We start from the raw sequence: 17,694 nt of genomic DNA on the forward strand, positions 1-17,694 counted from the left end.
ACGCTACTGTTAAATCAAATGGCAGTGTGGCCTCTCCAAATTCCTGCTAAGAGACTGACCATAGAGAAAAGTGCTGGCCCAATCAATAAGGTTAGAAATAAGCTGAAATTTGTAATTATTCATTCAGAGTGAGTGATGTGATTATTATATTATTATTATTGTACTATACAGTAAAATGCTTTCCAATGTCAAAGTTGCTGCAGGAATACTGTTTTTAGAAAAAAAACAAAAAAAAACAAAAGCCTTATACTTAAAGGAAAAATGACAATTCTGTCATAATTTGGTCACCCCCATGTTGTTCCAAACCTGTATTACTATCTCTCCTAAATGTACTTACTCACATAAAATGTTTTAATGACAATTACGGTCCATCTTTCCATACAATGGCAGTTGATAGTGCCTTACTTCAAAGCTTTAAAAAAAGCACCCAAAAGTATCATGAAAGTAGTCCATGCGACTTGTGCATCATATTCTAAGGGGCAGATTCATGAATTGCGCCAACTTAAAGCGACATTTTTTTGCATTTACTAACTGTGCATTTTTAGCGCCCAATTCACTAAAGGAATTATGCAGATCAGGCAACAGCACAAATGCATCCACAAAATCCCTGCTGAATGCAATAAGCATGTGAATTTTGATCTTGTGGTCTGATTCTGAGCGCAATATAGCAGAGGATGCTGCAGGCCACCATGCTGGAACTGAACAGCATCACTATGATCCAGACCTGCTTCATTTCTTAAACATACAAGCTCTTGACGAGACCAAACATCTGGATATATACCAAGTTATAATGCTCTTCAACATGATATGATGACTATTTGATTAATTACTGAAATGATTAGTTGAAAATGTTCACAAACATATTTTTTAAATACAAGTCATTTGAACACCTACATAAAATATTGAAGACGCAGTGCAATTTCATGCTAAACTTGATTGTGGGTGGTTAGTGAATAAGACGCAGGTATGTGCACTGAAATACGACACGCAAAAGTGGTGCAACTGTTTAGTGAGTCTTCTGAATGCATAAGATTTGCATTCAGAAGTTTTGGTGAGAAATATCCCAAAATATGAGACAACAAGCTCCACTCCACACTCATGAATGCACAATGGACATAAAATTTGCACTACATTGAAAAGATGGCCTGCAATCTTTATTATAACTTTTTCTTTTATATTCCATATAAGAAAGATAGTCATATGGGTTTTGAACAGCATAAGGCTTAATAAATTATGACAGTTCATCCAAAAGTGCAGGTGCAATATTCCCTTTAAACAACTGTATTTTTAACAACTTATTTCTTAAGAAGCTTGCGTTTTAGACACAATATCGCCACTTGAAAACTGTTTAAAAAAGCCAAAGAAGGATCAACAGTTGCTTGTTGCCAAGCACAAATATAACACAGTATCAGCACTCTTGGAAGGCCGCTTGTTTAACTAGGTTTAATGGAGGGAGAAGTCTTACCTGCATCCTTTCCAGCATGTCGAAGAACTCTGCAGACTAAAAACAAAACAAACAAAAAAAATACATTTGAGATAAGTAAATATTCAAATGTCTAAATACACACGGCTTTGGGTTACTATTGACATCAAACCAATTTCTTTTTTTAACTTTTTGGATTTTCATTGTTATCATAATCTGTTAGGAAATTGTAGAATGAAGCAAGTAATGTTACTAAAAATGTTTGGACACACCTACTCATTCTTTATTATTACCAAGCATATGTCTTAAGAGAAAAAGTAACTTAAGATCATGAGAAACAAATTCATTTATGTGTCCAACGTTTTAAGTGGTATTGTATAAACCATAGGAGAGACTTCTGTGAGGGATTTAAAGCTATTGAATGGGTTTACGGCTGTGTTCAATTCAAACAAAGAGAGAAGGAAACCCTTGTACACACCCTTATTATCAAACATAAACCAGTCCAACTAACACAGTCTTGAGGCTACAGAACTGTAATATTCTACTTCTTCCTGGTTGTATCTATAACAAGCTCAACAACTACACATGTAGTCGGGTGGTATATCATAAATATGACTGATTAAATAATGTGATTTGGTTTAAGATATACTCAAGACCAATGATGCAACATGCTCATTGCTTGTTCAATTATGTTTAATAACTGTTGCTCTGTGCAGATTTATCAAACCACAGTAACTGACTCATCCTAAATCAAACTTACAGCCCCACAGTTGCATTTAGTTTATGGTCTGTGCAACCATTACGGCTTAAATAGTAGTGGTTTAGGCAATGCAAAAGAACATAAATTTGCCTCTAAACACCCCTCAAATATTTTTGATTAACTTTCACAATGCTTCAGCTGAATCCAGAATCTATGAAATGTATATGCTGTCTTACCTCTACATGGATCCCTGCTAGTTGATAGATTACAAAAACTTATAATTTTGTTCAAAATAATTCCCCTCGATCAAAGCAAATGCTGACCAGTTAATATTTAACTTGCCATAGATCCAAGGGCAACTCAGCTTCACAAAGTCAACAGAGTTGAGCCCAGGAGTGCTGTACTTGCCTAAATAACCATGAGGAATTGAGACCACAACATCAATATAGGACAGAAACATGCGAGGGCAACTCCTTAACAGTCAAAAAGGGAAGAAAGCTAACAATGCTTGGTTTTGAAAGTTTTGCAATGCAAAGAACTTCTGAACTTTTTGTTTACAAACTCGTAGCATTTCATTAGGAACACTATGGTCCTAATAAAGTGCCCGCAATGGTCTTCTGCTGTTGTAGCCCATCCGCCTCAACGTTCGTCGTGTTGTGAGTTTTGAGATTCTATTCTGCTCACAACAATTGTACGGAGTGGTTATCTGAGTTACCATAGCCTTTCTGTCAGCCATTCTCCGATGACCTCGCTCATCAACAAGGCATTTCCATCCACAGAACTGCCACTCACTGGATGTTTTTTTATTTGTTTGTTTTTTTGGCATCATTCTGAGTAAACTCTAGAGATGTGCGTAGAAATGCCAGGAGATCAGCTATTACAGAAATAATCAAACCAGCCCATCTGGCACCAACAATCATGTCACGAAATCACAGAGATAAAAAATGTTCCCCATTCTGATGAATGATGTGAAAATTAACTGAAGGTCCTGACCCGTGTCTGCATGATTTTATGCACTGCTGCCACACAATTGACAGATTAGATAATCACATGAATATGTAGGTGTACAGGTGTTCCTAATAAAGTGCTAATTAAGTTTATATTGAATAAGATGTTTTTGTTCCAAAACCAGGCTTAGCCCACATTAAAACAAAGCTTTGGTCCCGCTTTGCTCTCGCAATGCGGTCTGCGACGGATACGCGGTGCAGTTTAATCGTGTAGTGCTGTTTCGACACAAGTATTTTGAGTGGCCCACTACTTGATGGCCAGCCCACCAGGAAAAGTCCAAGTGCTACCAATGGCCAGTCCATCCCTGTCCACAACCAAGCTAATCTCAGATGAGTCAGCAGCCAGCAAAATACTATCACACAGGAAATCGACATGCTATAGTTTATAGTATTACATAGTTTAAAACTAAAAATACAATCCTGTGGGCATTTCACCTCAGTAACACTTCCGGCTTTGGCAACATGGCACAGTGCTCGAATTTCAGTAAGCATAGACTGAGTTTAGCAACAGAACTTTTGATTTCCTGGTATGATTTGTCTGGTCTGCATCCTGAAGCTGTAGTTTTAAGAACATCAAAATAAATATGAAAACTAAAGATGAAAAAAAAAAATCCATCAGGATTATCCAGAGACAGTTCTTATCTACCACAACAACCTGTTCTTTTTACTCTTATTCCAGCTATGATTACCAGCTCTCAAACTATTTTTTAAAGGCTTCACCCACATTACAATGAAGTACACAACAAAAACATCCAACTATTCTGTGCTTTACAGAAAAAGCTCTTGAAATTTCACAGACCCCAATTAATCTTGGTTTACAATGTATCAAAGGGCTTAAATGAGAAAAGTAAATATTGTTTACTTTAATAAGTCAGGCAGTTGACTTGTACACATATGGGACTCTTTCCAGGGCTGACTGATAAACAAATACTTGATTAAGACTAGATATTATTAACTCCTACTATATGGACAGAACATTGCTATGCCTGTCCAAATTAGTGAGTCTGGCAATGTAACACTCTGACACACTGGACAGAAAATGAATGAACTGAGACAATACACAACCGATGGCAAAATAAAACCTCTTACAAACACACACACACATTTCATCTATAACCATACCTCAATAAACAAACACAGCTTTATACCTCTCACGCTCTGCTTTTTCCTCTCACAAGGTGAGGTGATCAGGTGGTAGCATACCTCTCTCTCCTTTGAATAGCAATGTTCCTGTATGCAAACACTTTCAGAGACCCGAAGCAGGAAGAGGATGACAAAGTCTGCTTGGCAATGTGCTATCTACACACCCTTAAACTGGTCCTACAAGTGCGTCGAAATTAAATTTATTTTTTATACTTCTGCTTTCTCTTCAATCTGTCTTTGATAGTTCTGCTTCATATTTTATCATCAGCTGTTTTAGCCACAGTGTAAGAGACCTTATCATGTCCACACACTCACTGTGCTGCCTTTCCTCTTTTCTTCTTTAGACCCAAAGTTTATATTGGGAGTAGCCACCAACTGTGAGAACAAACATAAATATATATCTTGAAAAGACACAGGCATGCACATGCACACACACACACACGCATGCACGCACACAGATTAATATGTCCTTTCTAAATGTATAGTGTTGACTCAAAATACAAGTGTTAACTGAGATCTTTTCACATGATGTATGTGTGAACAACAAGCTCTAATGAAAGAGTTATTTCTATCTGATCAGACACTTAAAATTTGTTTTGTTTGTGTAACCTAATGTATCCTGGTTGATTCAGTAATGTTGACTTGAATAAAACCAATTAATTTAGATGTATAGTGACATGAAGCATATTTTTAGCAAAAATAAAATAAAAATGTGTGGTGCTTGTCTGTGCAAAACTCACTGCCAAAATTCTATGGTAGTCAGAGTATTGCTATACAGTAAAAACAAACCCCATAAAAATATATTATATAATAAATATAAGCAATAATAATGCGAGGAGGCGTTCCTAAGCATCAATAAAATGGTTCAAATTGCAACAGGCTGTTAGAAGATAGGGGAAGCTATTATCTGAAACTTGAGGTATTAAAATCACTGTATTAGATAAAGAAGACTGGAATCATAATCAACCAGTCATTTGTCATTTAGTTTGGTGCTCTGATATTACCCAAGTCCAACGCCAGGTAATTATTACTTACTAATAATTAAGGAAGTGCCTGAAAAAGACCTTAATAAATTTGAAGCATGATTTCCACTGATTGGTGTGCTTTAGACATTTAATCAGTCTGTAAGAAAATTAATCTTCATAATTACACCTTTGGCTAAAATGACCGTGACCTCACAGTTTGACATCATGTCCTCTCATATTAATATCAAACCTAACACCTTAACCTGTAAAACTTTTTGTGTTTATGGAGGAACTTTCCTTCCTCCATAAACACTAACCTCTCCCTCGTTCCTTCATGGATATTCATTTTGCCAAATTTCAAGGTGACACAAACTATGCTCCACTCACACCACACAATTCATCTCTGAACTCCACTTTTAAACAAGACAGAAAATCTTTCAGCCCTCTGGAGGATGTTGTAAATATAAAAGACATTGCAATACTGTGTTAACTCAATGGGACCTTAATGCTCTGAGAAAATAGATTTTTCAGTCCAAGTGAATTAGAAATACATTTAGAGGTAACCTTGAGATGAGTTTGACCTCAGACAAAGAGCACATACCTTCATTGACACTGCATACCCTTACCACAGACTTTCCTTTAGCACATAAATGTGTATGTCTGCAACTCAGACAGTTAATGTAAGTGCACATTGCTTCGTTAGATGAAGGATGGTTCTATTACATGACATGCTACAAAGTGCATTCTCACTCTCTGATGTTGTCATCACAGTTGGAGGTTAAATGAGTGCAAAAATGTGCCTATAAGATGAATGAAACTTTAAAAAAGTGTATGTGAGTGAATATGTGCCAAAAAACACTCACCTTCATGGTGGGTGGTGCAGTTTGGGGGGGTGAGGGTGGACATTCTCCCAGAGGCACACTGGAATTGGTTAGCAACTCTTGTTTCCTGCAACACACACAAATACTTACACAGTCAGCCATGCAGATCAGCACACTAAGCCCTAAAGTAGTAACATTAGGGTTTCCAGCTATCCCGCAGTAGCTGTGACGTCTCATATTTTGGCCGAAATCAAGATGTTCCACAGGACAGTTTTGTCCAACCTAGTCTTATAGAATGAACGTTACTATAACTAAATTTTTGCAAACTGAGTTTTATGTCCCAATTTCTACATTTTGCTGCAGTTTCCTTGTGAAATTAAAACTAGAGGCACTTCAACAACTGTACGTTTTTATTCACTTTCACAAAAATCTAGGATTTTACAGCAGTTTATTTTTTGCTCTATTACTCACACTGCTATGCTATTATATCAAAGCCCTTTTACTCTAATGCATCATTTAAAAAACTATACATTTAACGCTTGATTAACAGACCCAAGCTCAACTGATGGAGTGTTTGACTTTGGACTTGTAGGCCGAGCCTCGAGCCCAGCCAAGTGCGCTTGAAACGAAAGTGAAAATGAAGCAAAAGAGTTAAAGACACAGAATAATGTGTTTGCTTCATAAAATATGCTTTCGTGGCGAATTTGCTTTTAAAACACTATCAGTTAGGTTTAGCCATTGGTAAAGGGAAAGGTTGTCTGTTTTGTTCACCTCTCATTTATATTTTTTAATACTATTGGTCATGTTTAGGTTATGTTTAAGATTATGGAAGTATGTCAAATATTCACCTTAAAAACCTTTGATTACGTCACCATTTCTCTCGCTGTTTGCGCTTTGTCACGAAATTGCTAAGATCAAGCTGATATTGTCCTGTATTTATGCAGTGAAACACTCAAGGGGGGCGTTCCACAAAACCAAAAATAGGTCCTTAAGGTAATAATTGAAGGTTATTACTTTCACAACAGGCAGCTTGCAACCCAAAAATGGGTCACAGGTCTGTTCTGATAAGGGTCAAATACATCAACTTTAAAAAGAGGAAAAAATTATTCCTTTATCTTTTGTTGTTGACGTCCAAGTTTGTGCATCCAATCAAACTCTACAGTGTTTTGCAACAATATTCATCTGTCGTTTGTTAGAAGCTAGCCAAATTAGGCAGATGCCACCATGGACAAGTTGCTTGACATGCCCTCATCATTGAAACCCATGAACAAAACTAAGCAAGGTAAAGGAAAATACGACCAAGACTACATAAAATAGTCCACTTGCAAAAAGGATAAATATGGTTTGTTCCAACCACAGTATTTAAGTTATTGACTGCCGAAAGCATAAAAGTATCGTGCAATAAAATTGTATTTTTACTGCATTGGGTCACCACTTGATGCCCAATGTAAAATCTGGATCCTCAAACAAAAACGGTTGAGAAGCACTGTAGCACAGCACAGAGATATGGTGTAGTTTTGCACTAAAACAGAAGACTGGCTATTAGATGTACTGCAGATGCACACACACACACACACACACACACACACACACACACACACACATATATATACACAAACAAAGGGCAAGGGGTCAGTACCCTTAACAGAGTCTCCTGAATTGAACTTGGTTTTGCCTCCAGAGACTCAAGTGAAAGACTACAGGATGGAAAAAAACAATAACAACAATTCTCTATGTCTGCTTGTAGATCTCGGTATGTGCACAGAGACATAACAAGAACAAATTCAGGGCAGCTGGCCCTGCAGACAAACTGCTGTAGGTCACACAAGAGCAATAGAGGAGAGGGATAAGGAGGAGGACGAGCCGTATGGAAAGGAGTTAAGGCTGGAGCAGGAACATGATCACATTTTAAGAGTAGTTCTTTCAGGCAAAGACACAAGAGAAATGGGCTACATGGAATCAGAGGTTAAAATTAGGCAGGCAGTCCAACTCTGGTCGTCTGGAAATATGGCTCCCCACTGATGGTCTGGACTCAAGTGTGGGTCCATTAAAATCTTCACTTACATTACGCTTCAGAGGGTCATTAAACTCCACTAACATTTGAGAATGCATAAGGAGCTGTAGCCACAAAATCTCACAAGCATATGAGACTTTGATGCAAGCCAAGCTTAAAAAGAAAAGCTATCAATTTATGCATAAATCCAAGTAAATCCAAGGGTTAACATACTTTTTCTCTGCAACTGTAAATAATATTTAATTTTATATATATATATGAGGTTGACCGATATATCGGTTGTATCGATTAATTGTAAAAAATCAACACCTATAGCTGCCAATTGTTTTTTGTTTTTTTCTTTATGTTCCTTCATCTGGTGAATATATATAGGCTATAAAAAGCTTCAATTGTTGAATATTTATATACAGAGAATTGTAAAGGAGACAAGAGAGTCATCATCAATGTTTATGGACTAAATCCATATGAAGCATAGACATTGTTGAATGTTTGTGTAACCTTTATTTATTGTTGAATTCATGTTGAATTTGACAGACAATGTCACTAAAGAAAAGGAAAAAAGTATTTAATTATATACCACAATACTGGACAATTGACTCTTGAATTGACTCTTTTGATCTACTATGCTATACTATATCATGAGAGTTCAAAAGTCTGATTGCTCGGGGAAGAAGCTGTCATGAAGTCGGTTGGTGCAGGTCCTGATGCTGCGATACCGCCTGCCTGATGATAGCAGTGAGAGTAGCCCATGGCTTGGGTGGCTGGAGTCTCTGATGATACTCCAAGCTTTTTTTTTCACACACTGCCTGGTATAAATGTGATGGAGGGAGGGGAGCTCACCTCCTATGATGTGTCTGGCTGTTCACACCACGCTTTACAGGGCTTTTCGGTTGAGGGCGGTGCTGTTACCGTACCAGGCAGTGATGCAGCCAGTAAGGATGCGCTCTACAGTGCTGGTGTAGAACTGTGTGAGGATGCGGTTGTTCATTCCAAACTTCCTCAACCGTCTTAGGAAGAGGAAGCACTGGTGAGCCTTCTTCACAGTGGCCTCTGTGTGAACGGACCATGTGAGTTCCTCAGTGATGTGGACACAGAGGAACTTGAAGCTGCTGACCCTCTCCACCGGTGCTCCATTGATGGTGATGGGTCTTTTCTCCTGAAGTCCACCACAAGCTCCTTGGTCTTGCCAACATTGAGGGAGATGTTGTGCTCCTGGCATCAGCGTGTCAGAGTGTGCACCTCCTCTCTGTAGGCTGTTTCATCATTGTCAGTAATCAGTGGAGGGCCATGCATTTAAAGTCTAGGCCTTCAGTGTGATTCATGCCATTAAGAAAACTCTGTTTCACAATGAATAAAACACACTATGCCTTTGGGCATCATACATTATGTCGCAGCTAACTAGTAATACCAGTTGACATTTTAAAAACACGTCCACGCATGAAAATCAGAACTTGAAATTACATTTAATGCTTAAGCAAGCCTAATTTAACTGCAGCATGACTTTTTTGTGAAATGAATGCCTCCCGAACAGACATTCAAAAATCATAATTTTTCATATGAATCTACAAGGAGGTCTATAATACCCGGAAAAATCTATCTAATAATATTTGCGATTAAATGTCGCTTGCAATACATTTTGTTTCGTCAGGGTACACGGTTATGCTGTGTTCCATTCAGGTAGAAAGTGGGATATTGCTACTTGATATCTCCAACCATAAATTATTCCATTCCCCAATATTCAGAAGTTGACATGTAAGGAAACAAAACTGCAATGCTACCGTTAGCTTAGCAGGGGTTTGACTCTCAATAAAGATGTCTCCTAGCAAACCAACTGATAAACAATGCTGCAGCGCTATCATTTGTCCTTCAGGTGTTCGATTATCAAAAGAGATTATCACGTTTTATACACCTGTTTCTGCAGGCGTTTGTTAAAAAAGCTTTAATATCATTGTGGAGCGGAGGGGGGCGGGGCCGGTCGGAATATCGCGCGCCGGTCCCCAATCAGCCTGATGAGGCGCGCGAGGGATAAAGGCGGCCGGTGACGATGGTTCGAGAGAGAGAGAATTACGGACATGTCCGTCATGTGTGTTTGTTTATGTGTTTTTGAGTTTAAGTTTCTCATTAAAATATAATTTATGTTGACAAGCCGGTTCTCGCCTCCTCCTTGCCCATCCTTCAACTGTGTTACAATCATGTTATGTGGAAACAAACTCATTTATCGATATTAATTAATAAAGTGAATGTTTATCACTTACTTTGTATATCTCCCTGAGTGTCACCATTTTTGTGTGACTTCATGAATTTTTTTTATTTATTATGCATGTTAGGCCAGCAGAGAATGCTTTGCTGTCCCTGAGAAATCACCACTTTCAGTGATCTGGCCTACCACCGTTGTTTCATCAGCAAACATGATGATGGCATTGGAGATGTGTGTTGCCACACAGTAATGTGTGTGCAGGGAATACGGGAGTGGGCTGAGAACACAGCCCTGTGGGTTTTCAGTGGCTGGTGGGGGACTCCTCTGCCCCTGGCAGCGGCCCTGAACGCTCCAGGCAGTCGGTTAGGAGCCCCTTCTCCCCTCGCGGTCAGCGGCCGTTCCTCCACTTCCAGGTGGCCGGGCTCCTCTGTCCCCAGCAGACGGCCGTGGCTGCTCCGTTGGGATGGATGGTAGTGGCGAGAACTCTACTACAGCGTATCCCTCCTCCTTCCCGGGTCTTCGGCACCAGTGTAAAGGGGGTATACACACACACATGTCACAAACACACACATGACAGTCAGCTGACCGTAAACGATCTCTCTCTCATCGCACCACCTTCCACAGTCTGCCTTTATCCCTCTCGTAGGCTTAATTAGCCTGATAAGTGACCGGGTGTGTATAATCACGACCGGGCCCCATCCTCCGCCCTGTCACAACACATTTGAGTGATTATTCAACCCACAAAGTCAGTATTTTTTAACATCTAATAAATGTTTCAGGTGAGTGTTTCAAGCTTCTGACACCTTTCCATTTGAATCTTAACACATTTTTCATGTGCTTCTAGCTCATTGACATTATTGCTTACTATGCTGCCACCGCTTCCTTTAAATCCCACCAAAGACACTCAAACCAGCCCATCTGGCACCAACAATCATGCCACGGTCCAAATTTTTTTGAACCTGAAGCTCCTGACCCATATCTGTGTGATATTATGCACCTCACTGCTGCCACATGATTGGCTGATAAGATAATCGCATGGATGTTTGTTGGTGCCAGACAGGCTGGTTTGAGTATTTCTGTAATTGCTTATCTCCTGGGATTTTCACACACACAGTTTCTAGAATTTACTCAGAATGGTGCCAAAACCAAAAAACATCCAGTGAGTGGCAGTTCTGTGGATGGAAACGCCTTGTTGATGACAGAGGTCAACAGAGAATGGCAAGACTGGTTTGAGCTGACAAAGTCTACAGTAACTCAGATAACGGCTCTGTACAATTGTGGTGAGAAGTATAGCATCTCAGAAAGCTATTCTGAGTTGCGGGGTGGCACTATTTTTGGCAGCACGAGGGGGACCTACACAATATTAGGCAGGTAGTTTTAATGTTGTGGCTGATCGTTGTATATGACATACCTTGAATGCACTTTAAGTCATTTTTGAATGTGTTTTGATGGTGTGAATACTGTTTTTCCTTTCTGTAATATGTCCATTGCGTAGAAGCAGTTCACTTAGAGTCCAAAAGCCAAACAGGCATGTGTGATTTTGGCGGCAAGTCTTTCCATTCTTAAAGGGAAACACTGAGTAAACATCTACCCCTTCAACCTAAGTCTGTAGCTGCTTGAGAGACCTTGGGCCAGGACACCACTCTTGTTCAAAACTGCCAGCCGTGTCCCAAATTCACCTCTTTACAGCACAGCAACTTTTTCCCATCTGGGTGCCAAACAGATGCACAACAGCACAACGGCTACAGATCAGAGCAGGGAGAGATTTTAAACATGCCATAGTGATCATTTTGATACATAGTTATTTTGTGATTTGTGAGGGGTCAAAAACGTTGGTATCACTGGTGCATTAGTGCTTTAAAAGTAATTTATCCTCCATGGACCAAACATGCAAATGCAAGCCTTCTTATGACTATATCTTGATGGACACATTATTGAGTTCCACAATTACAAATAACATTTAAAGAACGTTTTGGGTTCAATACAAGTTAAGCTCAATCTACTGTATTTGTGGCATAATGTTGATTACAACCAAAACAATTTGAATTGTCCCTCCTTCTCTTTCTGTATTTGTAGAGGAGGGGAGTTTAATCAGCTATTTGGGCTAATGAGACTGATCGCTGTGGAAACGGCATCACTAACTGCATCATTCTCACTTACAGGGGACAGAGACAGGACAGGGGCTAACTGCAGAATTTTAAAACATAGGGTTAAGGGTTTAGAACAAATTCTTTACAAGAATGTTTGACAAATATCAATACAATGCTGCCTTGCAAGCACCTAAATGTACTAAAAGTTGCTTTGGCCTATATCCTGCTTGATGTAGATGTCTTATAAGGTGGGCAATACACCTCTGGTGATCTGCTCAGCTGACCGTACCACCCTCTCTAGGTCTTTGCAGTCCTGTGAGGTGCTGATCTCATTGCAAACAGTAATACAGTTTGACATGATGCTCTCAATAGTGCAACTATAAAAGAATCTTTGAGCGGCTATCCTGAGCTGTCTTGGCACCTGAAGTACTGCTGTGAAACTGTAAAGAAAAGTACTTAAATACTTACTGTGATTGAGAATGCATGTGTTGAAATTCAAGATTTCATGTTCAAACAGTGTATAAAAGAACTGTGGTAAGCTTAATATGCTGTGACACTTATGAATAAGCCATTTATAAGTTAATTTAGCTGAAAAGTGTACACTGTGGCTCTGTAGCATTTTCAAAACATTGCTTTGTATGTTTGAGAATCCCGACCAGCCGGACATAGAAACACTGGCTCAACCAACGCCGTGAGTGTGGGGCCGGACAATCTTTTTGTCTGGCCAACCAGAGACAGGGTGTGTGTTCGAGTTATTATTGTGCCACTAGCAGTGCATAAATTACACACTTTACCTTATGAAGTCAGTTTTGATTTATGGATTATAAAGTTATTTAACTTTTTTCCTGGAACTCCATTTTATCATGTCGTTTTGTCATTAACCATTAACCAAGTGACGTGAACCTCAAACACAATTAACAATCACAGTCAATCAAAGTTATTGGCTCATTAAAATCATATCAGTTCCTAAGGGAAGCCTGGAAGATGAGATCTCTCCTGTTGTCCTGCACATGTTGTCTCCTCTCATTTCCAGTCCTCTGTGTCCATCGGTTATGTTTTCAACACAAGACTGTACTGTATGTCTGCCATTTTAATTAGGCCTGATTCAATACTAAACACATCTGCCCAGTGATTATGATTATCTTATGTTCTGACAATATATATCAAGCTTTGATTACACCCTTGAGAAAGCAAGACAACAAACATACAGATATAGCGGTTGATTGGACGACACTCTGAACAACTTGATTTGATTGGTCAACTACTGCATTTTGCGGTCAGTTATTTTTGGATAATGTCTGCATAATTTAAACAGAGACTTCCTACATTACATGTCAATTTCTCCTCACATAAAGACATTATTATAATATTTTATTAGACATGTCAGTTATCTGTACACGTGTCAATCAAGTGTGCTGCACAAGCCCTCAAAAGTGAAGCCAAAATGTCTCGATCGCCCGCCCCCCCGGTGACTGGTCCTAGTATAGGTCATAAACCCTGTGTTATTCAACGGGACGTGAGACCAACTAAACAATTAAATTACACTTCACATATCTTTTTTCCAAAGATTCTCCAAAGAAGACTACAGTCATTTACTGTAGTTTTTATCACGTTGATGTAATTTCAAGTGTTTGTTTTCAAAATAAGTTTGTTTTTAGTTAGTTATTTGATGCTATAAAAACGGTGCTGTGACATCATGATTGACAGCTGTGATTAACAGGTTCTCTGAGCGAAGTAGTCACTGAAGCACCAACAGACTGTTTTTCGGGATCTTCGGAGGACTGAGGAGATTGGAGCTTTAAATTTAATATCTAAATTCCTATAATTAATTATTTCACATAAGTCAAAAGTCAAAAGTGCAGGGGCGTGTGCTTGCGATTGATTCAGTGAGAGTGAGGGTGGGGCCTTGATTTCACGGCTTTACTTCCTGCTCACTACTGCACAGGTCTGGTCCCGAAATCGCAACTGCGCAGACTCAAGTCCCAAGATGTCAGCGCCATATCGGGACACTGGCAGCTTCAGTTCTCACCAATGGAAAAGAGCGAAGGTACGTCGTCCATCTTTTTTTACAGTCTATGGTGTCAATTGTGATGTCACAAATATGGCCATTTCGAGGAAAAAGTGGCATCACTGAAACAGGTCAATTGGGGTTTGATTGCATTAATGACCAGCTGACTCAACATGATCCTTTACAAATTACAAGAGGACAAAAGGAGAGGATAGAAGAATATAGTGTGAGATATGGTGTCACTGCAAGCAATTAAAGTCAAATTATAAATGTTATTTTGACCTTGATACAAGGAATGGGACTTATGAAAGTCCCATTCCCCATTTGACAATTGCAAATGAAAGACTGCAGCGAAATCCCTGCAATAATGGACTAAATATTCTACCAGTTAGACAAAAATAAATAAATAAATAAATAAATATCAAGCAGGGAGCAATTTCATTGTTACCCACCAAGGGCAGTTTGTACTCTATTTGTTTTGCTTGCATAAGGTCATATAATACATTCCTGTTAGGTTCATTGTTGTAAACGTCATTTATGCATGCCTGAGTCTGTGGCATATACATTATCTATACACTACAGTTACTCGATTACCATAACAATGTCAAAGCTCTGCTCGTCAGTTAAACTGAGAACACACACAGGGTTAGCCTTGTATCAGCGAGGGAGAAATGGAAGCAATAAAGCCCTTTTTACCACAGTGACAGGAAATGATGCAGCAAAATAGAATGGAATAAACTGAGGCAAAGCGACAAGTGTCTTTAAAATGGATCCTGTTTTCTCCCTCAGATAACAGTTAAAGTGGTCAGTGTGGTGTGTCCTGTTGTACATTGATATATAGAGGTTATTTATAGAAATCGAGAAATGTGGACACATGCCAGAGACCCTAACATTGGTATCAAACAGACACAGACATATTCAGTATTCAGTTGCACGTTCAGTCACATACACACTAACACATAAGCAAATGAACATGCCTTGTACAAAAAGTGTGATGTTGACTAACTCATAATTAAATTTAATTAAGAAATAATTGTTGTTGAAACAGAACGCTTTAACACATGAAAGGAACAATCAGTACCGTGTGCTGTTAAAACCCTTTCTGCTTTTAGTCCCTGCTGTGCTAATAAGAATCAGGGCAGTGAGCAAAAGTCATTCAATAAGGCTCAATTAAAGTATTTGGAGCATTTGTTGAATTTGTTTTTCTTGTTTAACTTTAGTAAACAAAGTTATTAAAATTGACTAGAGGAATATGGTATTGTGTTAGCAGAAGGTGTTATGACTTCTATTTGTCAAATTAAATCTCATTCCTTCCTAAGAGATCACACAAAATAAAAATGAAAAACTAATTAACATACATTCAAAATTACCATATAAAAAAAAAAAAGGAAGTCTTTCAAGGTCACCAAGTGTAAAGCTACTAGTTGCTTCATTAGTCTGTTTTCAGTTCCAAAGAGTAATATTTCACTGTTGGTGAAGCACAAACACAATCACTGGAATCAATTAATAACACATTATAAATGATTTAGGCTTGCTCTTACTTATAAATCTCTAAAAACTCTTTTATCAAAGAGGAAGTCAGTTGTTACCCTTAACTCTTTGAATCTATTTCATTCTCCTGAGCTTCTGCCCACCATCAGTAAACAATCAATAACTTAATTAATAAAGCCATTCAGTCACCATTACACATTAGCAAGACTACATCGCTACTATGGCTCAGTGTCCGTCCATCCGTCTATCTATCTAACTCTGAATGATTACCATTTTTGTTTACCATGGCATATACATTGTCCTCCACAACACTTCAAAGAACACCATGGTATTACATTACATAGGCATTGCTATACCCTAATTAGGAGGGCAACAGCTTAGTTTGGTAATTTCATATAACAAAGAGAGAAAGGGGCAGGGTTATTTATGAGTAAAAGTGACCGATGACACTATAAACACTTACGGACATAATCGAACCAATTAAAATTATTTAAAGGCTGATATTGTTGCTATATTTTTAGTCATGCACAGCAGTTTTTAAATTAAAAGCTATGCTTTGTTGTCATATGTGGGGAAACACAAATGATGCTTAAACACTCTTAATTCTCTTAGTAGCTTTGTACACATTTTAGTGAAGTATAATTAGACTTGTTTCGGTTGTGAATGACTTTCTCAATGTTTTAATGACTCAAAAAACATAAAAGGCTTTCATTGGTTGCCACCTACAGCAGTAAAAGTGTAATTTACAGAAATGGTCACTGAATGAATTATGTCAAAATTAACAAAGCTGAACTAATCTTTTAAACTATTTTAAAAGACTTGAGTCACAAGCTAATGACAGACAGAAAAACATAATCTGGAGATAAAGGTGCTGTAAGCAATTTTAGCCATTCTACTGCCATGCGACTGAGCTGTTGAATTAGCTACACCCACTCTTTGCAAAATCCCACACTCCAAATATACTAAATGAGCTTTATTAAGACCGACATCATGCAGAAAACATTGTTAAAAACAACAGCAGCAAAATAGTGCCTTCAACTGACAACTGTTATGAGCAACATGGCATAAAAATGGCATTAAGCCTCAATAATTTGCTGCAACTACTACACTATGAGAATGCGAAACATTATTGACAGGACGAAAGCATCAGTGACCGTGGCCCGCGGACACATTTTTGTTTGATTTTACAGAGTCTGGAGCTTTCACAGAAACAGATGAGATATCGCACAACACTTACAGTATTACTTTAATATCTTGCAGGGAGTAGGAAAATGTTTTTCATACCTTTCCATGAAAAAAAATCGCTTACAGCACCTTTAATCCACTCCACTATATAAATGTGAAATTATAGTAATAATAGATTTTTATGTTGTTTGATATGAATATGAGAAGAATGTATCTAATATTTTTTAGACAGAGGGAAAGGGAAGAAGAAAAAAGGAAGGGGGAAAAGAAGAAAAAAAAAGAAACAGAACATAAATGGGGGAATTTAAAATAATGACTAAACACAAATAGCTTAAATAGCCCAATAAATAGGAAGTACTCCAGAAATGTCAGAGAAATTACACACACACACACACACACACACACACACACACACACACACATATTAGGGCTGTTGATTTAACGTGTTAATTCAGTGTGATTAATTTTATTAAAAATAACTTGAGATTATGCAATTAATCGCAATGCCTCTAGATTGTAATAAAGAAGATTCCTGAGAAATACTAGCTTGTAGTACCACCTGTTTACTCCAGAGGGCAGTAATTTAAATTTCAGCTGTGTGACAACACGCAGTTTATACAGTGAAGAAAACAACCAGACAGCACAAAACA

General features: G+C 38.3%; 1 protein-coding gene across 6 annotated transcripts in view; it reads right to left on the bottom strand.

Moving 5' to 3' along the window:
- The window catches only part of rap1gap2a (RAP1 GTPase activating protein 2a), a 94,952-nt gene that overhangs the window by 27,473 nt on the left and 49,785 nt on the right, over positions 1-17,694 (bottom strand). For 2 of the 6 annotated variants that reach the window (XM_052107724.1, XM_052107723.1), the window contains 2 exons: positions 6,102-6,186; positions 1,466-1,501 (listed from right to left, as the gene is read on the bottom strand). In XM_052107724.1, the coding sequence (XP_051963684.1) occupies positions 1,466-1,501; positions 6,102-6,186 (121 nt within the window). Of the gene's footprint in view, positions 1-1,465; positions 1,502-2,359; positions 2,431-4,252; positions 4,407-6,101; positions 6,187-17,694 lie in introns of those variants that run through there. The other 4 variants (XM_052107727.1, XM_052107725.1, XM_052107726.1 and 1 more) reach the window with 4 other exon arrangements.

This window comes from Xyrauchen texanus, chromosome 36 (assembly GCF_025860055.1).
Source record: "Xyrauchen texanus isolate HMW12.3.18 chromosome 36, RBS_HiC_50CHRs, whole genome shotgun sequence".
Classification (NCBI taxonomy): domain Eukaryota; kingdom Metazoa; phylum Chordata; class Actinopteri; order Cypriniformes; family Catostomidae; genus Xyrauchen; species Xyrauchen texanus.